This window comes from Malaclemys terrapin, chromosome 4 (genome assembly GCF_027887155.1).
Source record: "Malaclemys terrapin pileata isolate rMalTer1 chromosome 4, rMalTer1.hap1, whole genome shotgun sequence".
NCBI lineage: Eukaryota > Metazoa > Chordata > Testudines > Emydidae > Malaclemys > Malaclemys terrapin.
In genome coordinates, this window is record NC_071508.1 from 78,926,494 (window position 1) to 78,943,215 (window position 16,722).

Consider the following 16,722-nt stretch of genomic DNA (forward strand, 5'->3'; position numbering starts at 1 on the left):
CTTGGTCAGAAACTCACTGTAACCATCACTTCCCCATCAGTCATATGACAATAATACCTACACATCGCTTACTGTCCAGCTACAGACCTAGGACCCAGTCCAGTCTTGGACTCTGCCTTGAAGACCGAGTAATACCTCCTTGCAGAATAGCTAGAGTTCAGCATTCCCTCCCTGTAGTCTAGCACTAACTACTGATTGGTGGGGGGAAACTGGCCAATTAGAATGAAACCTGCATTCCAGTTTAGCCCAGAATTAACCTAAATATTTAATAGGATTAGCCAGAAGCTTTGGACTGAAACAAAATAACACACTGGCTTCCAGTGACCCTTGCTGAACAAACGCAAAGCCAGAAAGCTCTGCTGATGTTGTCCTAGGTTTTGTGGGTTGGCTGTTTAATTGGAGTGATGCTTTACCCCAATCTCATCCTTCCTGTGGGTTACTTATGTCCTTTTAAAGAGACATCAGTCCTTGTTGAGCGAGCAACTCAAAAGCACTTTAAACTATGCTAAGAGGCTAGTTTTTCACATTCTCCCCAGAAGCTATCCTTATTTTGGAAAGGAAGGAACAGATCTCTGAGACGTGGATATCTTCCCCTTTAAATATCAGTCACTCAACCAAGCTATGCCTTTCTAGGATGAAATAAGAGAAATGAACTCAATCCCTCCAGCTCTCTTCTGAACTCCCTTCACTTTGTCTACATCTGTCTGGAGTAGAACCCAGAACTAAAGACAATTATTGCAGATAGCACTGCTCTACAGCCAAAATGCTTCTGAAATAAATGTAGTCAAACTTTACTAATTCTGGGTCACTGAGAACGAAAATGATGCTTAAAATTGTTGATTGGCTCTAGTTTTCAAGATAGGCTATTGGGTCAGTATATACGACCCTTGACTTGGGAATGGCAGAGGGTGAGGTTATAAAGAGAAGGGATCTCAATTTAAACCAGAAATGACTAAAACACATCTTCGACTGGATCTATGAATAAATCTGACTGGGTTTGGACAGTACTTGCTTTTTAGGCAAAACAATGAATGATGCAATCTGAAGCTGGTATTGCATCATACATGATATGAATTGCATCATGTTATTCCTAGAAGTCATGGATGATGCAATCATAACGAAGCTTACATCACTCTGCTGAACCGATTGCCCTCTATCAGCTCTAGAAATCATACAGTGTCATGCTCTCTTATTTGTCAGTGTTTGATTTTGCAAAGGGACACATTTCTGTTTAGCCAAAGTGAGCAGAGATGCCTCGTACTTGTGTGAACAGTGCAGATAACTTCTGCTATGTTTCACAAAAGCGCAGTAAAACCACTATGGTTAAGAAAGCCTATCACCTTTATTTTGGCTGCAAAATTGGAGATCAGGACAAGAGGTGGGCCCCACACATATGCTGCAACACTTGTGCAGCAAATCTTCGCCAGTGGTTGAACAGGAAAAGGAAATCTATGCCTTTTGCAGTGCCAATGATTTGGAGAGAGCCAACAGATCATACCAGCAATTGTTACTTCTGCATGGTGCCTCCAGTTGGGAAAGGTGTGTCAAAGAAGAAAGTGGACTGTGCATTATCCAAACATTCCATCAGCTATACGCCCAGTACCCCACGGAGAAGGACTGCCGGTTCGTGATGCACCAGAATCATTCTCACTTGAGTCAGACGAGGAAGAGACGGAACTTCTGGTCCTGAACCATCAATGTCACAGGACCCACATTTTCTCCCATCCTCCTCCTCTGAACCACACCTCATAACACAAGGTGAACTGAATGACCTTGTCAGGGATTTGGAACTAGCCAAGAGTAAGGCAGAGCTGTTGGGCTCCAGACTACAGCAGTAGAATCTCCTGGCAGGTGATGTTAGGGTTTCCATGTTCCGTGACCGTCAAAAGGATCTTGTCCCATTCTTCTTCATGGAAGGTGATCTTGTAGCCTGCAACAACATCTATGGTGTAATGGCAGCCCTCAACATCCTTCACGATCCAGATGAGTGGAGACTGTTCATTGATTCATCGAAGACTAGTCTTAAAGCTGTTTTACTGCATAAGGGCAATGTTTTGCCATCAATTCCAGTTGGTCATGCAGTCCATATGAAGGAAAACTATGACAACATGGAACAACTTTTGAGGTGCATAAACTATGACCAACATCAGTGGCAGCTTTGTGGCGATTTGAAGGTTGTTGCTCTCTTGCTTGGTCTGCAGAGTGGATACCCAAAGTACTGCTGTTTTCTCTGCGAATGGGATAGTCGTGCAAGAGATTCCCACTACATCAAGAAAGATTGGCCACTCCGACAGTCATTGGAGCCTGGGAGGAAAAGTGTTCAGCATCCACCACTTGTTGAATCAAGGAAGATTTTGTTACCACCCTTACACATCAAGCTGGGTCTGATGAAGAACTTTGTCAAGGCCATTGACAAAACACAAGCAGCTTTCAAGTACCTCCATGGAAAATTTCCAAGGTTAAGTGAAGCTAAGATAAAGGAAGGTGTCTTTGGTCCTCAGATTCGTGAACTTCTTCGAGATGATGCATTTGACCATGCACTGCGTGGCAAGGAAAAGACAGCATGGAAAGCCTTCCAGTTAGTGGCAATAAATTTTCTTGGAAACAACAAGGCAGACAACTACAGGTTGTTGGTGGAAAACCTCCTCAAGGCATACAAAAGCCTTGGTTGCAACATGTCACTAAAGATACATTTTTTTGCACTCTCATCTAGATTTTTTTTCCCACCGAACTGCGGAGCAGTGAGCGACGAGCACGGCGAGTGATTTCACCAGGACATTGCAACAATGGAGAAACGCTATCAGGACAAATGGAGCCCATCAATGCTTGCAGACTATTGCTGGACAGTGACAGGAGATGCTCCATTTAATGAATAAAGGAGACAAGCCAAGAAGCGCCGAGTAGACACTGAATAGGACTAAACTATGTACATAATAGTTTTTTGCCTTTTTGTTTCATAATAAATTTTAAGTGTTACATAAACAGGACAGGTGAAATATCATGTAAAGCAACCATAAACACATGAAAAGACCCAGAGTTACAATTTATGATTAAAACTCTATCTACACAATATACGTAGACATAAAATGTAAAAACTTAAATATCTTAAACAATAGCCAATCAGTTGTTTTAATTGTCATATTTGAATTCAGCACATCAAAATACATAATAAATAGCACATTTTATCTCTGAAGCAGACTACTTCTCAAAAATTGTAGACCAGTGTAGTCCCCCAAAAGTATTACTGGGATGGGCTAGCCTCTCCTTGCACCAATATGTGATGCTCATCCAACCCCAAATTGCACTGGCCTCTTCTCTCTCCCACCCCCACCCACCCCATATTATGCTGCATGGTCATGTTAATTGGACAGACAGATATTCTGAAAGTTGCTTCAGGTATAGTGAAGCTGCATTGGCTTGTGGCAAAGAACTATGGCTCTGCAATGTCTGTCTTAGTACACAGGACAAATAGTGGAAATGTTTCACAGGTTTCTCTTACCCATCTGGTGTCTCCCAAACATAATCTCCAACACCTTCTTTCTGTGATCCTCTGAAAACCAGACTACACACAACGGTCATCAAATGCCTCTTGCTCTCGCTCTTGTATTGTCTGTACTACTCTGGCCTGCATCATCAAACTGCTGCCTGAGGTGCTGGAGCCTGCGCTACTGGTACCTACATCCAGAGGCTTGTCATCACATTGTACTGAAAATGGAAAGGTGCGTTTGCAGGCACATCCTTGTGACAAGTTTGACTGCTCATCTTTTAAGGGTCCCTGAGCAAAGACATTAATTCGTATGCTGCTGAATTGCACAGCTTGTGGTCTGTATCGTCCTGCATGATTAAGGGTTCTCCTAGTCACACAGGTGACTGGCTACTGGGTTGGGTTGTACAAGGCTGGCATGACATAAATTCCAAGCTCAGAAGGGACCACTTTGATCATCTAATCTGATCTCTGTATAACACGCTGGCCATAGAGTTGCCCCAAAATAATTCCTAGAAGTTCTTTTGGAAAAGACAACTTTGACATGATCTTTCAAACAAGGCTCCTGACCCCTTTTTTGACTGTCTACAGGCCCACAGGGAGAAAGGAAGAGAGCTCTGGGGGAGTCAGGAGGTAGAATGGGCATACAGAAAGAGCTGGACAAGATTCATTTCAAAGCTTAGCGGTGTCCTCTGTGGATATGGAGTTGGTGCCTCAGCTGATTACATATAAATAGTGATGGAATTACAAGGCTCCTAGCTGGTTAAATCCCTTCTGTGACTGTGGGTTTGTCTACACTTACATTTTATAGCACTCTAACTTGCTGGGTCGGGGGGTGAAAAATCACCCCCCTGAGTGCTTTAAAGCGCTAGTGTAGACAGGCTCAGAGCGCTGGGAGCCAATCCCCTCGTGGAGGTGGATTACCAAGAGTGCTGGGAGAGCTCTCTCCTACCGCTCGCACGCAACCATGCTCGCACTTCAAAGCACTGCCATGGGAGCGCATTGCAGTTTCCAGTGTAGACATACTCTCACAGAATTGCATTGTAAGCCTCTGTCACCATCCAGGAAACTTCCACAAAGGTGGCACTTTGTCAGTGGTCATCAGTCTGGTCCATCCTCTTCTCTGACAGTAAGGAGAACCCTTACTGGCCCAAACATGATCTCTACAGAACCAGCTACTATGTAGCTGGATCTCTGGCAAAATGGTGGCTCAGAGCTATCTCTAGTGATGACCAGTGCCCCTTTAATGCTGTCTAGGCTATATACTGATGTGGATTGTTGTCTTGCTTTTTTTTCCCTTTAGATCCTGGAAGTGAAGGAAGATGGGGTCTGACTGTTTGAAAGTGACCAAGTATTTCCTCTTCCTTTTCAACCTTCTCTTCTTTGTAAGTATTCTTGTCTCTGTGGGAGGGCTTGAGATGAGCAACTCTGAATTAAGGGGTGGGCAGAAAGGACTATATATAGCCTCAGATGTGGAACTTTAGACTTCAGACTAAGCTAAAATTTAGTATTGGTGCCCACTCCAAAACGTCATTGACCCTGATGCCCCTTGTGGCTTTGTGGCTTCCAGCTGTAGACACTCCCATCCCCTTCCCTGGCTGAAATAGACCAATTGCCCCATTCCACATATCCTGCCTGCTGTGTCTAGTGCCTACAGCCTCCTCTGTCAATGGAAAGGGGAAGGTGGGCCTACTTTGCTTCCCTGTAAATTTGCCATTATTGCATTCCTTTTTCTGCCACATCTGGAGCAGCAGCAACAGGGTTGCTACAGAGCGGTGAAGCCACAAAACCTGCGGAGTCCAATGCAATCTTCCTCTTCTAAATAGTCCAGGCAGGCTTCACAGAACCATCATAATTTCACTTCAAGTCCCAATGGCTGGTTTTGATTTTGAAAAAGCTGAATCAGTCCCAGGTTTTCCATTTGAAGTGGAATTTTTGAGGGTCTTGGGTGCAGGCTTGCCTGTGGGATGAGGAGGCTTGGATTTTGGGAGGCGGGCCCAGTGTGAGCTGCTTCAGAATCCCTGATTGGTGCTGGCTCGCTTGGTTTGGGTGAGGATGGGAGGGTCTACGTCTGGCATATATTCACCTGAGTGTTTGTCCCCAACTTCTCCTCCTTCAATCACCGCTCTTCCCCACAAAACTCCTCTTATGTTTGTTTTAATGGCTGGGATATCTGTGCCCTTCAGGACTCTCCGCAGGCTGATCTAAATTGTAAAAGTCATGCTGGGATTGTTCTGACTCTCTCTCAAGGTGGTACCACTTGTAGTAGAAAGAGAGCCTGAGACATATGTCTTGTATCAGAGGCCTGATGTGAGGCCTGAACTAAAGTAGTGGTCAAAGCCTTGACCACTACTTTTGTATCAGAGGCCTGAACTAGACTTCTGTCTCAGGCTCTCTTTCTACTACACCACTAGGGTAGGGAAGCCTCAGGGAGTCTTCTCTAGAAATGCTGTAGCAGTGCAGCCGCACTACTCTCTTGCTTCAGTGTAGACACTCACTACAGTGATGGGAGGGATTCTCCCATTGCTCTAGTTAATTCACCTCCCTGAGAGGTGGTAGCTAGGTTGACAGAATAATTCTTCTGTTGATCTAGTGCTGTCTATGCTGGGGATTAGGTTGACTTAACTATGTTGCTCGGGTGTAGATTCTTCATACCCCTGAGCATAGGCACCGACTTTCCAATGTGCTGGAGGGTGCTTGGGCCCCGCTCCACCCTATTCCACCCCCTTCCCTGAGCGTGCCATGTCCTCGCTCCTTCCTCCCAGGCTCCTGCGTGCCATGAAACAGCAAGTTGCCACGAGCGGGAGGGCAGGGCACTGAGCCACAGGTCCCGCTGGCAGGCAGAAAATCCTGGGTGCGTGCGGGGAGCTGATCGGGGAGCTGCCTGTGGGTGCTGAGCACCCACCATTTTGTGCTCCTGAGCAACATAGCTGGGTTGATCTAACTTTAGTGTAGACCTCGCCTCAGACTCCAGCTTTCCCCTATTCTCCTGTGATGGTTAAACTCTGCCTGTCTCTCTCAACATTGCTGAATGTGTACGACAGAGAAGCCTGGTAAAATGAGAGCTTTGCTTTCCAAGCTTATCCTCTGACTGTGGCTTTACTCTTCTACCCCACACACTGTCATGCCTCGAGCTGTGCTATGCTGCAGCTTCCTGGAGTGCTGGCCTTGATGTTGCAACTGGGACACATCTGGATCTGGTTTCCTTCAGTTTGCTATGCTAGCTCTTTCCCTGCCATGTGTTTCTGTTGCTTCCCTCTTGGAGTAGCCAGGATTCCAATTAAAGACTGCCAGGGACCAAAGGTCATGGATGTTCTTAGCATACCCGAGGAGAGTCTTAAAGGGCCATCCGAGCTTTGAGGGGACTGGTTTTAGTCTAGGTTAGTGGGGGGGAGGGGAGGAGAGGAAGTCCTACAGGATTGTATCTGGCTCTTCTGCCAATGAACACTTGTTCCCAGGCTTATCTGTAATTGCCCATCAGTTTTGAGGGGGTGGGTTAGGATTTTGTTGCTCCCTTACCTGCCCATAACAGAAGGTATTACCCGATTTACGGTGTGATACAACAAACTATCCTTTACAACCTCCTACTCCTCTGGGGATGGATGGGGTGAGCTGGGGTCCAGAGGGACCCTAAAGTTAAGAGATTTTGGGACTTTCAGCTACTTTTTAGGCAGGTTCTGGTTTGCATTCAGCAAGAATAGCAACTTGGGGAGGGGACAGAACCCCCTGGATCATGGGGAGAGGTATGCTGGGACTATCATCCTGGTTCCAGGGATTGGGGCATTTCCTGTGTTCAGTGTAACAGTCTCAAAAAAGTGCGGGTAGGAAAATAGGGGATTAATGTGGCTTTCTTTTCTCCCCTCACGTATTTGTTTCAGGGTCTCTTTGTGGGGGTTAGGGGAGCTGTGGGGTAACCAAGTTGTGGGAGTCTTAGCCGTAAATAACCTGCCCTCCAGAAGCCCTGCTTACCATTCCCGTGGAGATGGTTCTCTCCAACAGGAGAGGCTGCATGTGTCTTACAATAGCCTGCAGTGCTGTCTTGCCCTATAATAACCCTGCTTATCTTGCTGCTGAATGTTTGAGTGGGGATTGCAAAGTCTCTTTATTCCGCACCCTCTCCCTCACTTCCTCCCTTCCCCATCCCACGATTCCCCTTCCCAGCCAGTAAACCAGTGTTCCTGGGGAGCCCCCATGGGACAGCTCTAAGTTGGCAGGGGGGAGGGAGGAAGGGGGCAGAGCCAAGCTGCTCCTTCAAATTGATCCACAAACTGCAAAGTATTTTCCCACATTTTGCACGGAAAAAGGTCGAAAGATGCTGCAGGGTGGGGGTAGGGGGAGCGGCTGATGCTGGAATTCTGCAGCAGGGTTCTCAGGGACCTTGGGCCTCCTCTGGCTGGCTGCAGGTGACGGGAAGCAGCTGTTCTCTGGGCAACTTTCATCTGCTGCTTCTCCTATGATGTTTCAAACAAATGCTGTTGTTTGACTTAGTACTAGGCCTCTGCCCAATGAAAAGCTGGGCTGCAGTGCTGAACTAGGGGCAATGAGTTAGGAGGGGTATTGACCAAATGAGGTCTGCACATCCCTCCCTGAGCCAGGCAGGATCCATTGAGGGCCCCACGTAAGTAATAAAGGGATTACCCCACCATCTAGAGAGGTATTCGCTCTGGGGTCAGCTCTGAAGCAGGAGAGCCAAGCAGTATCCCCTGCAATTTGTCCTACTCTACAGTGGTGATGGGGAGGAGGTGAGAAACTATCCCAAAGCTGCTGTGTCCCTCTAGAAGTGTCCTCCATTTGGGGGTGATGCTCTCCTTAGCACAAGGATTCAGAGCAGACTTCTGTCTAAGCTGTGCCATGTGGGTGCATGTTGGTGGGAAGAGGGGACTTGCATTAACACTCAATGTGCCCATGAGGCAACATGTGGGAGCTGAAGGCTTTTCCCTTAGAGTAACTCAAGGACTGGATGGAGATGCCTTATACAAAGCACGTATCACAGTGAGATGGATCCACTGTGAATACTCAAGTCTATGGACTTTAATGCCTGGGCAGCCCTATCAAGGGTGCTGAGTGCTGTTTCTGGGAGTAGCAGGCAGGGCTGGCTCTAGCGTTTTTGCTGCCCCAAGCACGCGCGCACACCAAAAAAAAAAAAAAAGAAAAAGCTGCGATCGCAATTGGCGGTAATTCGGCAGCAGGTCCTTCGCTCCGAGAGGGAGTGATGGCCCCGCTGCCGAATTGCCACCGGACGTGCCGCCCCCCCTCTTCATTGGCGCCCCAGGCACCTGCTTGCTACGCTGGTACCTGGAGCCGGCCCTGGTAGCAGGGGCTCTTAGTCCGAGAGGCTTTTCTGTCAAGCTGAGGCTAGTGAATAATGAGTGACTGCCCTCAACCTGAAATGACAAGCACGTGCTGGGGTGGGTTTGGTTCCAGCTGGGATGGATTTGGAGTGTAAAGCTCAAGTGGTTGGTCATTCCACAGATGAGCAGTGGCAATAGGAAATGCCTATCCCTGCAGAGAACTTACATGTTAATACCTATGATGACTGACTTTTGTGGTCCTATTTGACCCATCAGCTGTAGCCATGTGATTGGCACCTCCATCCTACTGACCTGGGCTGGAGAGAACCAATGCTATTAACGTGTCAACTATTCTCAAATCCAAAGATCTGCAGAATATTTGGATTTCCCCTGTGAAGTCTCTGTGTATGCATGCAATTAAGGAGTTACAGGTCTCAACCACTGTTGGGCTTTAACTGGGTGGCAAAGGTCTCCAGGTCCTGGGGCTCTGAGCTCCCATTTGCTGTCCACTATCTAGAATGGACCAAAGGAAGAAATATTTTCTGGTTCTGGTTTCATGGTCAAGGTCTCTAACCTAAAGTTCTTGCCTGGCTGAAATGGGCTCTCTGGGCCTATCAGAAGGTGATGGCTAAAACATTAGGGGAGCACTGTGCCATTCTGGCTGCTGTTTAGACACTGAAATGACACCTGTCCAGTACTAGGTGATAGTCCTAGCCAATTGAAGTAGCCCTCGGGAGACCAGGAAGGATGTGTTGGAGGCCTGGAGACCTGAGCAGCCAAGGCAGGTCACAGCTCCACTGAATAGAGAGAAAATTCACCTGTGCTTCCTGCTTTCTCTACTTCTCCTTTCAGCAAATGGGAAAGACAAAAGTCTGAGTGCTTCAGAGCTAAGGCTGTGTGGAGATGGCATTGTGGGGCTGAGGTGAGGGAAGGTTGAGTCTATATAGTGTATGGTATGTTGCTCTCCAGGTGTGGCTTTTTTTGTACAGAGGATGGTGAAGAGTAGACCTGTAGGTGGCCTCCCCTTGACTGCTTTAGCCATCTAGCTTCATCTCTGAACCAAGTAAGCTGAGCAAGTGCTTGCTGCTTTCACTTCGGAGTCCATGATTCCAGTGTGGATGGGGCTCCTAGCCTCAGTCAAACAGACTTGCTATCCATGTTGCAGGACCATAACTTCAGCCTTATTGGAAGCCTCTGCCATGTGCAGGCCTATGCAACATAGACCCTATGAAGATGGGGGACTGAAATGTGTGGGGAGTAGAGGAGGAGTTTCCACTGTGCTGCGCAGTTCTCTGTCCTACCCTCCCCTTAACATATACACGAGTGAGGCACAAAGTCCCCTTGAACAAAACCCCAAAGTTTAAAATCAACTCTCAGACTTGCTGGCCTGTTAGGCAGAACGTGACCTCAGTCCATCTTGACACACCACACTGTCATCCCAAGATAGCACTGAGCTGGGCCCTGTAATTATGCTGCTAAGGGAAATACAATGTGAGGCCATAATTGCCACTTTCCAGTAGGCTTGGCTTGGTGTGTCACTGAAGTGAGTTTATTTTCAGTGCTGGGTAGCGAGGCTGACACTTTCCCCTCTGACAGAAGCCCTGGCTAGAATCCTGTAGGGGATAGGGTTGTAGGACACACCATTGCTTAATCCATTGCAGTTCACTGATCACTGCAGTTCCCACCTACAGACAGAGTAAGAAAGATGTTGCACTTGAGCTAGTGGAGGGAGCAACCCTACTAGCTGTGTTCAGTGAATTGGCATAGACATGGAGTGGATCTGAAATTCTGTCAGGGGACAGCAATGCAGCCATAGGACAGCCTGTCTCTTTCCTTTCTCCTCTCTTCCCCACTCCTCTGTTTTTCTACAGCAGCTTCCTGCAAGCACAAGATTTGCAGACTAGAGCAAAAGGCAGACTGAACAGAGGCTGTGGATGGTCCCAGTGCCTCATAACAAATAGCCTCCCAGGAACACAACTTAGAAGTAGTTCTGGTTTTTGTCAGCAACAGCAGAACATAGGTGACACCCCAAGATCACTGCTCCATAAGAAAGTCCATATGAATATTTTTGAGAAACTGTGGGTTAAGCAGGAGACAATATCTCTATCTGTAAATTCACGCATCCCTAGGAATGCCATGTTAGCTACATCCCTCTCTATCTTGCTTTTTAGCTGACTCCCTGGCTTGATCTGCTGTCCCAACCCTGCCTGGGATACTGCAGTGTGCTCAGGCCCACTGGAAGAGGGCCAATGTGGCATTTTTCCAGTATTGGGCTAAACAGAGTCCAGCTTAAGATTAAGGGTGGGCACTAATGCACACTACAAGATCCAGTCCTCCTGCCCCTTAAAATGTATAGCCTTTGCAAGCGTTCCACCACTGAGGTGCAATTTCTTTCACTCTCTCCCTTGTCTGCATGTAACTTATTTGCCACTTAATTCTGCTTTAAGTTGGTTGGTGAGTTTCTTATCCTTCTTGGTCATCTGCCACCAGCACAGCTACCAAGCACCCCTTCCAGCCATGCATTGCTGTCCCCTAAGCAAGGAAATGGAAAGCAGATTCTTGTGGGGTGTGATTACACTCCAGTTCCATGGACACCACCTGGTATGAAGCACAGAGGTGCAAGTCTGTGGCATTGGCGAGGACTGTAAAGTTGCAACAGTCTTCAAAACCTATGGGAAGCAGAATTTCAGGAGCTAGCTTCTCATTTCCCTTGTTTCTACAAACCTCTGTGAAAGGGCTCCAGCTGGCCCATAATCTGCATCTTCCTTTCTTGGCTCATCTAGCCTTCTCTGTCCCATCCTGCAGTCTTGTCACTGTTTTGGTTCAAGAGCCTTCTCAGCAGCTCCTGCCATCTGGAACCGCCTCTCTATTTTTGCCCTGAGTCTCGCGCTTCAGATCACAGCTGCAAACCTCTGTTCTGAGTGTGCCTTTTGCAGTTAAACAAATGAATCTGTGTGCTGCTTTAAAGGTATAGGAACTCTGCCCTCCATTTGTGCAGTGGGCTGTGATGCTTAATGAGGTATCTGGGCACTGCAGTACTAGCTGTTGGCATTAACCCAACATAAAAGATACCGTGGTACAAGGCAGGTACCTAAAGTGAGAGTTCTGTCTCAGTATAAGGGCCGGGGAAGTTGTTTGCATGTAACAAAATGTAACCACAATCAATCTGGTGCCCCTTTATCCTCTCATCAGAAACGCCCTGCTCCAGATGAGAAATGTTATTGCTAATCCTCACTCCAGGCAGGCTGTGTGGTAGTTGGGGATGGGCTGCTGCTGCTTCTCTCTGGAACAACTAGCTCTTTCTGGTCTGTGCTATCCCCAGAGTTTGCCAGCTGGTTGATGCCAGTGGAGTGTTATGGGTTTTGGTTGTGGTGTTGTCTGTTCAGTTTTCCTGTCATGTCTTGGCCCCATGCCAGAAGCTCAGCTGTCACCCTCATGCACCATAGCTTGTGGCTTTGTTCCTTGGAGATGAACTTTCTGGTTGTGCATGTTACTCATAGGAGCCCAAGCTCGACAGCACTGACTTCTGCATTTGATGCTTTGCACTTAGGCTAGAGTCACAAATGAGAGGTCTGGCATGTCCTCTAGACCTAGCTGATGCTCCCATGAAGGGTCCCTATTGTAAGGCACCCCACAGGACTAGGTAGCTGGTTCCCCATCCCTGTGAAAGCACAGCCCTGGATCAAGCAGCAAGGCTTTCTCTGTCCAAAAGCTCCTATAATGCCTACCTGTGTGTGACACATACCTGCCTCTTGCTGCTCTTTCTGGACAGCATTGCTCTGTACTTGTATAGCTTGTGCCTTAAGACTCACTCCAAGCCTTTCAGGGCAGAGAGCCTTTTGACTGTCTGTCCCAGCTCTCCTCCCCTGCAGCACCAGATAGAACTAAAGCACTACATGAATAATCTCCAAACAGCAGAACCTAGAGCCTGTGTGCTGCTAGCTGGGACTACTTCCAGGAGTGACTGTTTAATCTTGCTTGCTTGCTCTTGGGGAAGGGTGTGTGATGGGAGGAAGGGTGGGAACAGTGGGACACTTGCTGTTTAGCTCTTAGCCACCAGTCCCCCACTCCCTGTTTTGTTCTGTTTGTTTTTAATTAGTGACTTTCACTCTTCTTGCTCTTTCAGATCCTGGGTGCTGTGATCCTGGGCTTTGGAGTGTGGATCTTAGTCGACAAAAGCAGTTTCATTTCAGTTCTGCGTAAGGCCATGATTCATTCTCCTCCCTTTTTATCTTCTGGTTTATATCCTGTGGGAGATCTGTCCCTCTGTGTGTTTAGCTCTTTAAATACAAAGGCATGGGAGGGACTTCTACGGCATAGCAGCACAGTCAAGGAACATAGTCCTAAGCAAAGACTGGCTTCTGGCTGGCTTTTAGAAGAACATCAATAGTTAATGATCTTGTTTAGAGGGGCTGTTGGATCAGCCCAGGGATGGTAACCTTAAAGTGTGCCCCATTCAGAGAAAATACTTCTAAATAAAAGCTCTTGAGAAATCCTAGAACTCTTCCCAGACATAAGCTCCAGATAAATACATTACAAGCCACGTGGCTGGACCATTGCTACTTGCTGGGCCCCCAGTTCAAATGTGTTCTTACTTCATCTAGTTACTTTCAGTGTGCCCAGAGCTGTGCAGTGAGACTGCTTCTGCCCAAATACTTAATCCACAGAGGATATGGGTCTTGGGAGATAGCAAAAGGAGCAGCTGATTCTCAAGCTGTTTGCTGAAATGCAATGGATTACTCATACATACATTAATTTTGGATGTTAACTGGGACCTGTATTTAATTCTTAATTGGAGCTTTTTCCTTTCGCTGTTCTTAAACCCACATTCTAGTCTGACGTCCGCAGCCCCCTGCATGTGTAGTAGTAATCTCCTCACTCACAAATACCCAGTCAGGAAAGGTGACTTGGGCCCGTTCAGTAGGGTCAAGGCATTCTGTGCCAGCCAAAAAATTGAACTAGCTTTAACTGAACGTGGACTGTGGTGGGATTTAAAGGGCTTTTGGTTAGTTGGGTAATTGTCACCCACAACAGAAGTCACATGTTTGTGGCTTTCTTGTATTTAAAATATTGGGTATTTTTATTTCATAAGTGCTTCCCACATCTCCAGAATTGTGGATTGAGGCTGTTGTGTGAGCCTAGCCTTGCACGCAACCTACAGTGGTTCAGCTTTATTCCAGGGAGTGAGGAGTAGCAGTAGCTGCCATGCTGAATCCAACTCACTATCCAGTGACTCTGCAGGTGGCATTGGCTACCCAGCCATGTGCCGTGCCTCTGTAGAGATGTGCGGTTTGGATGCCATGAGGAGGCTTTCTGGAAAATGTGGCCTGTTGAAGGGGAGGGAGATGGACCCTTATACTAAATGCTAGAACAGCCCCAAATCATTGATGCTTGCATGATTTTACTGCAGGATCTGGGTTGCTACTTCAGCTTCTACAATGGGAAGAATCACAAGGTGGCTACAGCAATGAGGTTGTGAATGGAGATGCATCCCTTTACACTTGCAGCCACAGGGGTTTGCTCAGGGCCTGTCTACTTACAGCATTCCAGAAGGAAACACCTGTTCCTATTAAACTGGATGATTTAGGTCTATGATTCGAACCTCTGTTGGCACAGCACCATTGAATCCTAGAATCATAAAAGATTAGGGTTGGAAGAGACCTCAGGAGGTCATCTAGTCTAACCCCCTGCTCAAAGCAGGACCAACCCCAACCAAATCTTCCCAACCAGGGCTTTGTCAAGTCTGGCCTTAAAAATCTCTAAGGATGGAGATTCCACCACCTCCCTCAGTAACCCGTTCCAGTGCTTCACCACCCTCCTAAAACTAACAAAATGTGCAGGACACACTGACTTGACTCTACAGGCTGCTCTTTGCTCTGCTTGGCCTCCGAGTCTTTCTGTGTCTTAGCTCTGTTGTTTTCCATTTTACCCTTAATCTCTGCTGAATGTGCACCACAGTGCTTTAGGCTTCCTTCCTTGGGATTTCCAAACTAAGTTCTTTCTCTGCCTACTCCCCTCTTTCCTGTACTTCTTTCTTCCTCCCCTCTGCTTTTAGTAACCCTACCAGAGACTGGGGAAGAGTTCTGCACAGCAGGGCATTCCAGCATGCTGGCGAAAGGGCCTACGTGTCTGTTCTCCTTTTGGCTGCCTGCCCAGAACAGGAAGACATGGAGCAAGGGGGAATGGAAAGCAGGAGTCTCCTGCCAGTAGAGTCTGCAGAACCTTCCTTCGAGAGCCAAGATGCTGCAAGCAAGGATCCTGGGATCTTTTGAAGCCTTTGCCTCTGGGGTTGGAAATAACTTTTTTTTTTTTTTTTTAATGTGGAAATGGTCCATTGATTGCCTCCAAGCAGTAAAGCGATTCAACACGTGTTCAAAGGCCCCAGTCATGCCTGCATTGCTACAGGGGATTTGTGGAGCTCTCTGCTAACACGCAGAGTGTGAGCTTGGACTTTGATTTAGGGCTACCCCCGTAAACACTTCACCCTGCAAGGCAAACGTGTCCAGTCACGGGGCCAAGATGTGATGTCTTGATGTTACATTCAGTCCCAAAGCTGTTGACTTTTTTGGGGGGGGGGGAGGGCAGGGGCTGTGCTAATGTTCTGGATAATATATGGTGTGGGATTGTCTGCCAGTCTGGGTTGAGAGCTGGCTCAGGCTATTCCAATGAATGACTCTGACCTTGGTGGTTACCTGCCTTCCTCCCAGAACATTCTAGTGGAATGTGTTTCCAATGCCAATTTGGGTACATGTTATAGCTGTGTTTAGGGGGTGGGGGGAGAGTTGGGAAGGGAAAACTATATGCTCTCCTAGGCCTAGTCTTGATTTAAAGCAGATTTGTTTGCTGGGACTCCCAACCTAGGAAGAGGCATCACCAAGCTTTGTAAGTCCTGTAACCTCTCTTACTGGTCACACGACATCCAGAATTCCCCAGCATCATGAAACTCTTGGGTTACTAAATGTCTTTCTTTGGCACTGTGAGGCTCCTTATAAGGTGGTTAAACCTCCCTTTTGTCTGCCTCCCTCCCACCTCTCTATAGGGGTGGGCAGTCTGCAAGGAATAGTCCTTCCACGACCAGCATAAAGGCAAGCCTCTGTTCTGTGGCTTCTACAATTGCTATTTAAGGACTGGCGGGAAGGAAGTGAGGACTGAGATGGCAGCTGAGCCCTTCCCCTTTAAGGAAGGTTACACCTTCTAAATTGGATGTAACATAAATGGAGGCAAGGGGGCAGCATCCATTCAAGGAAAGTGCAAGGGCTGTCGGTGGATTGTGCAAGAGGAGCTACAATTAGGCACGATCTGTATTAAACCTGGAATAATTTATCCTTGCACTCCTTTATACACAGCTGGCTGGCCACTGGCATCCGAGCACTACATTCAAATTGTCAAGTAACTTGAATACCTCCTACATTGGCCAGCCAACACCCTGCAAGCCAATTGGGTGTCTGTGTCTGACGCGCACACACACACGCAGAAAGGAGCATTTAGTCAGCTGGTCCTTCCCAGTATTCCTTTCCTGCAAATGGATGGGAAGAACCTAGAGCGGAAACTGGACAGGAGTGTTTATAACATTGGATTTTTAATGTGAAAAGGCCGATGAAAGAGGGAGTACTTTGGTAGGAAAAGGGGTAGAACTTCCCCCAACATTCAGTTATTGAATATTAAGAATTTTGGAAATAGTGGTGAGGTAGAAAGGGGTGTGTTGCTCCTGCCCCATCTCTAGGAGTACCAGTGTCTGCTCTCTGAGAGTTAGTCAGGGAATTGTAAGTGAGACACGAAGCTAAGGTGTGACTAGTCCTTTACTGAGATTTACAAGCAGGCTGAATGAGTAACTGCAGGTTCAAAAGTGTTTGTGAGAAGGGAGGCAACCTTTCTACCCACAGACAAACTTTTCTGTTCAGGTTTCTGTATAATGCCCGTCAACCCTCCTGCAGCCATGGATATGGG

At 47.3% G+C, this 16,722-nt stretch overlaps 1 protein-coding gene across 2 annotated transcripts in view; it reads left to right on the top strand.

The window, feature by feature from the left end:
* CD82 (CD82 molecule) overlaps positions 1-16,722 on the top strand; it is a 70,079-nt gene that overhangs the window by 32,997 nt on the left and 20,360 nt on the right. For both annotated transcript variants that reach the window (XM_054025858.1, XM_054025857.1), the window contains 2 exons: positions 4,788-4,869; positions 12,902-12,974. In XM_054025858.1, coding sequence (XP_053881833.1) covers positions 4,807-4,869; positions 12,902-12,974 — 136 coding nt within the window. In that variant the 5' untranslated portion in view covers positions 4,788-4,806. The remainder of the gene's footprint in view (positions 1-4,787; positions 4,870-12,901; positions 12,975-16,722) is intronic.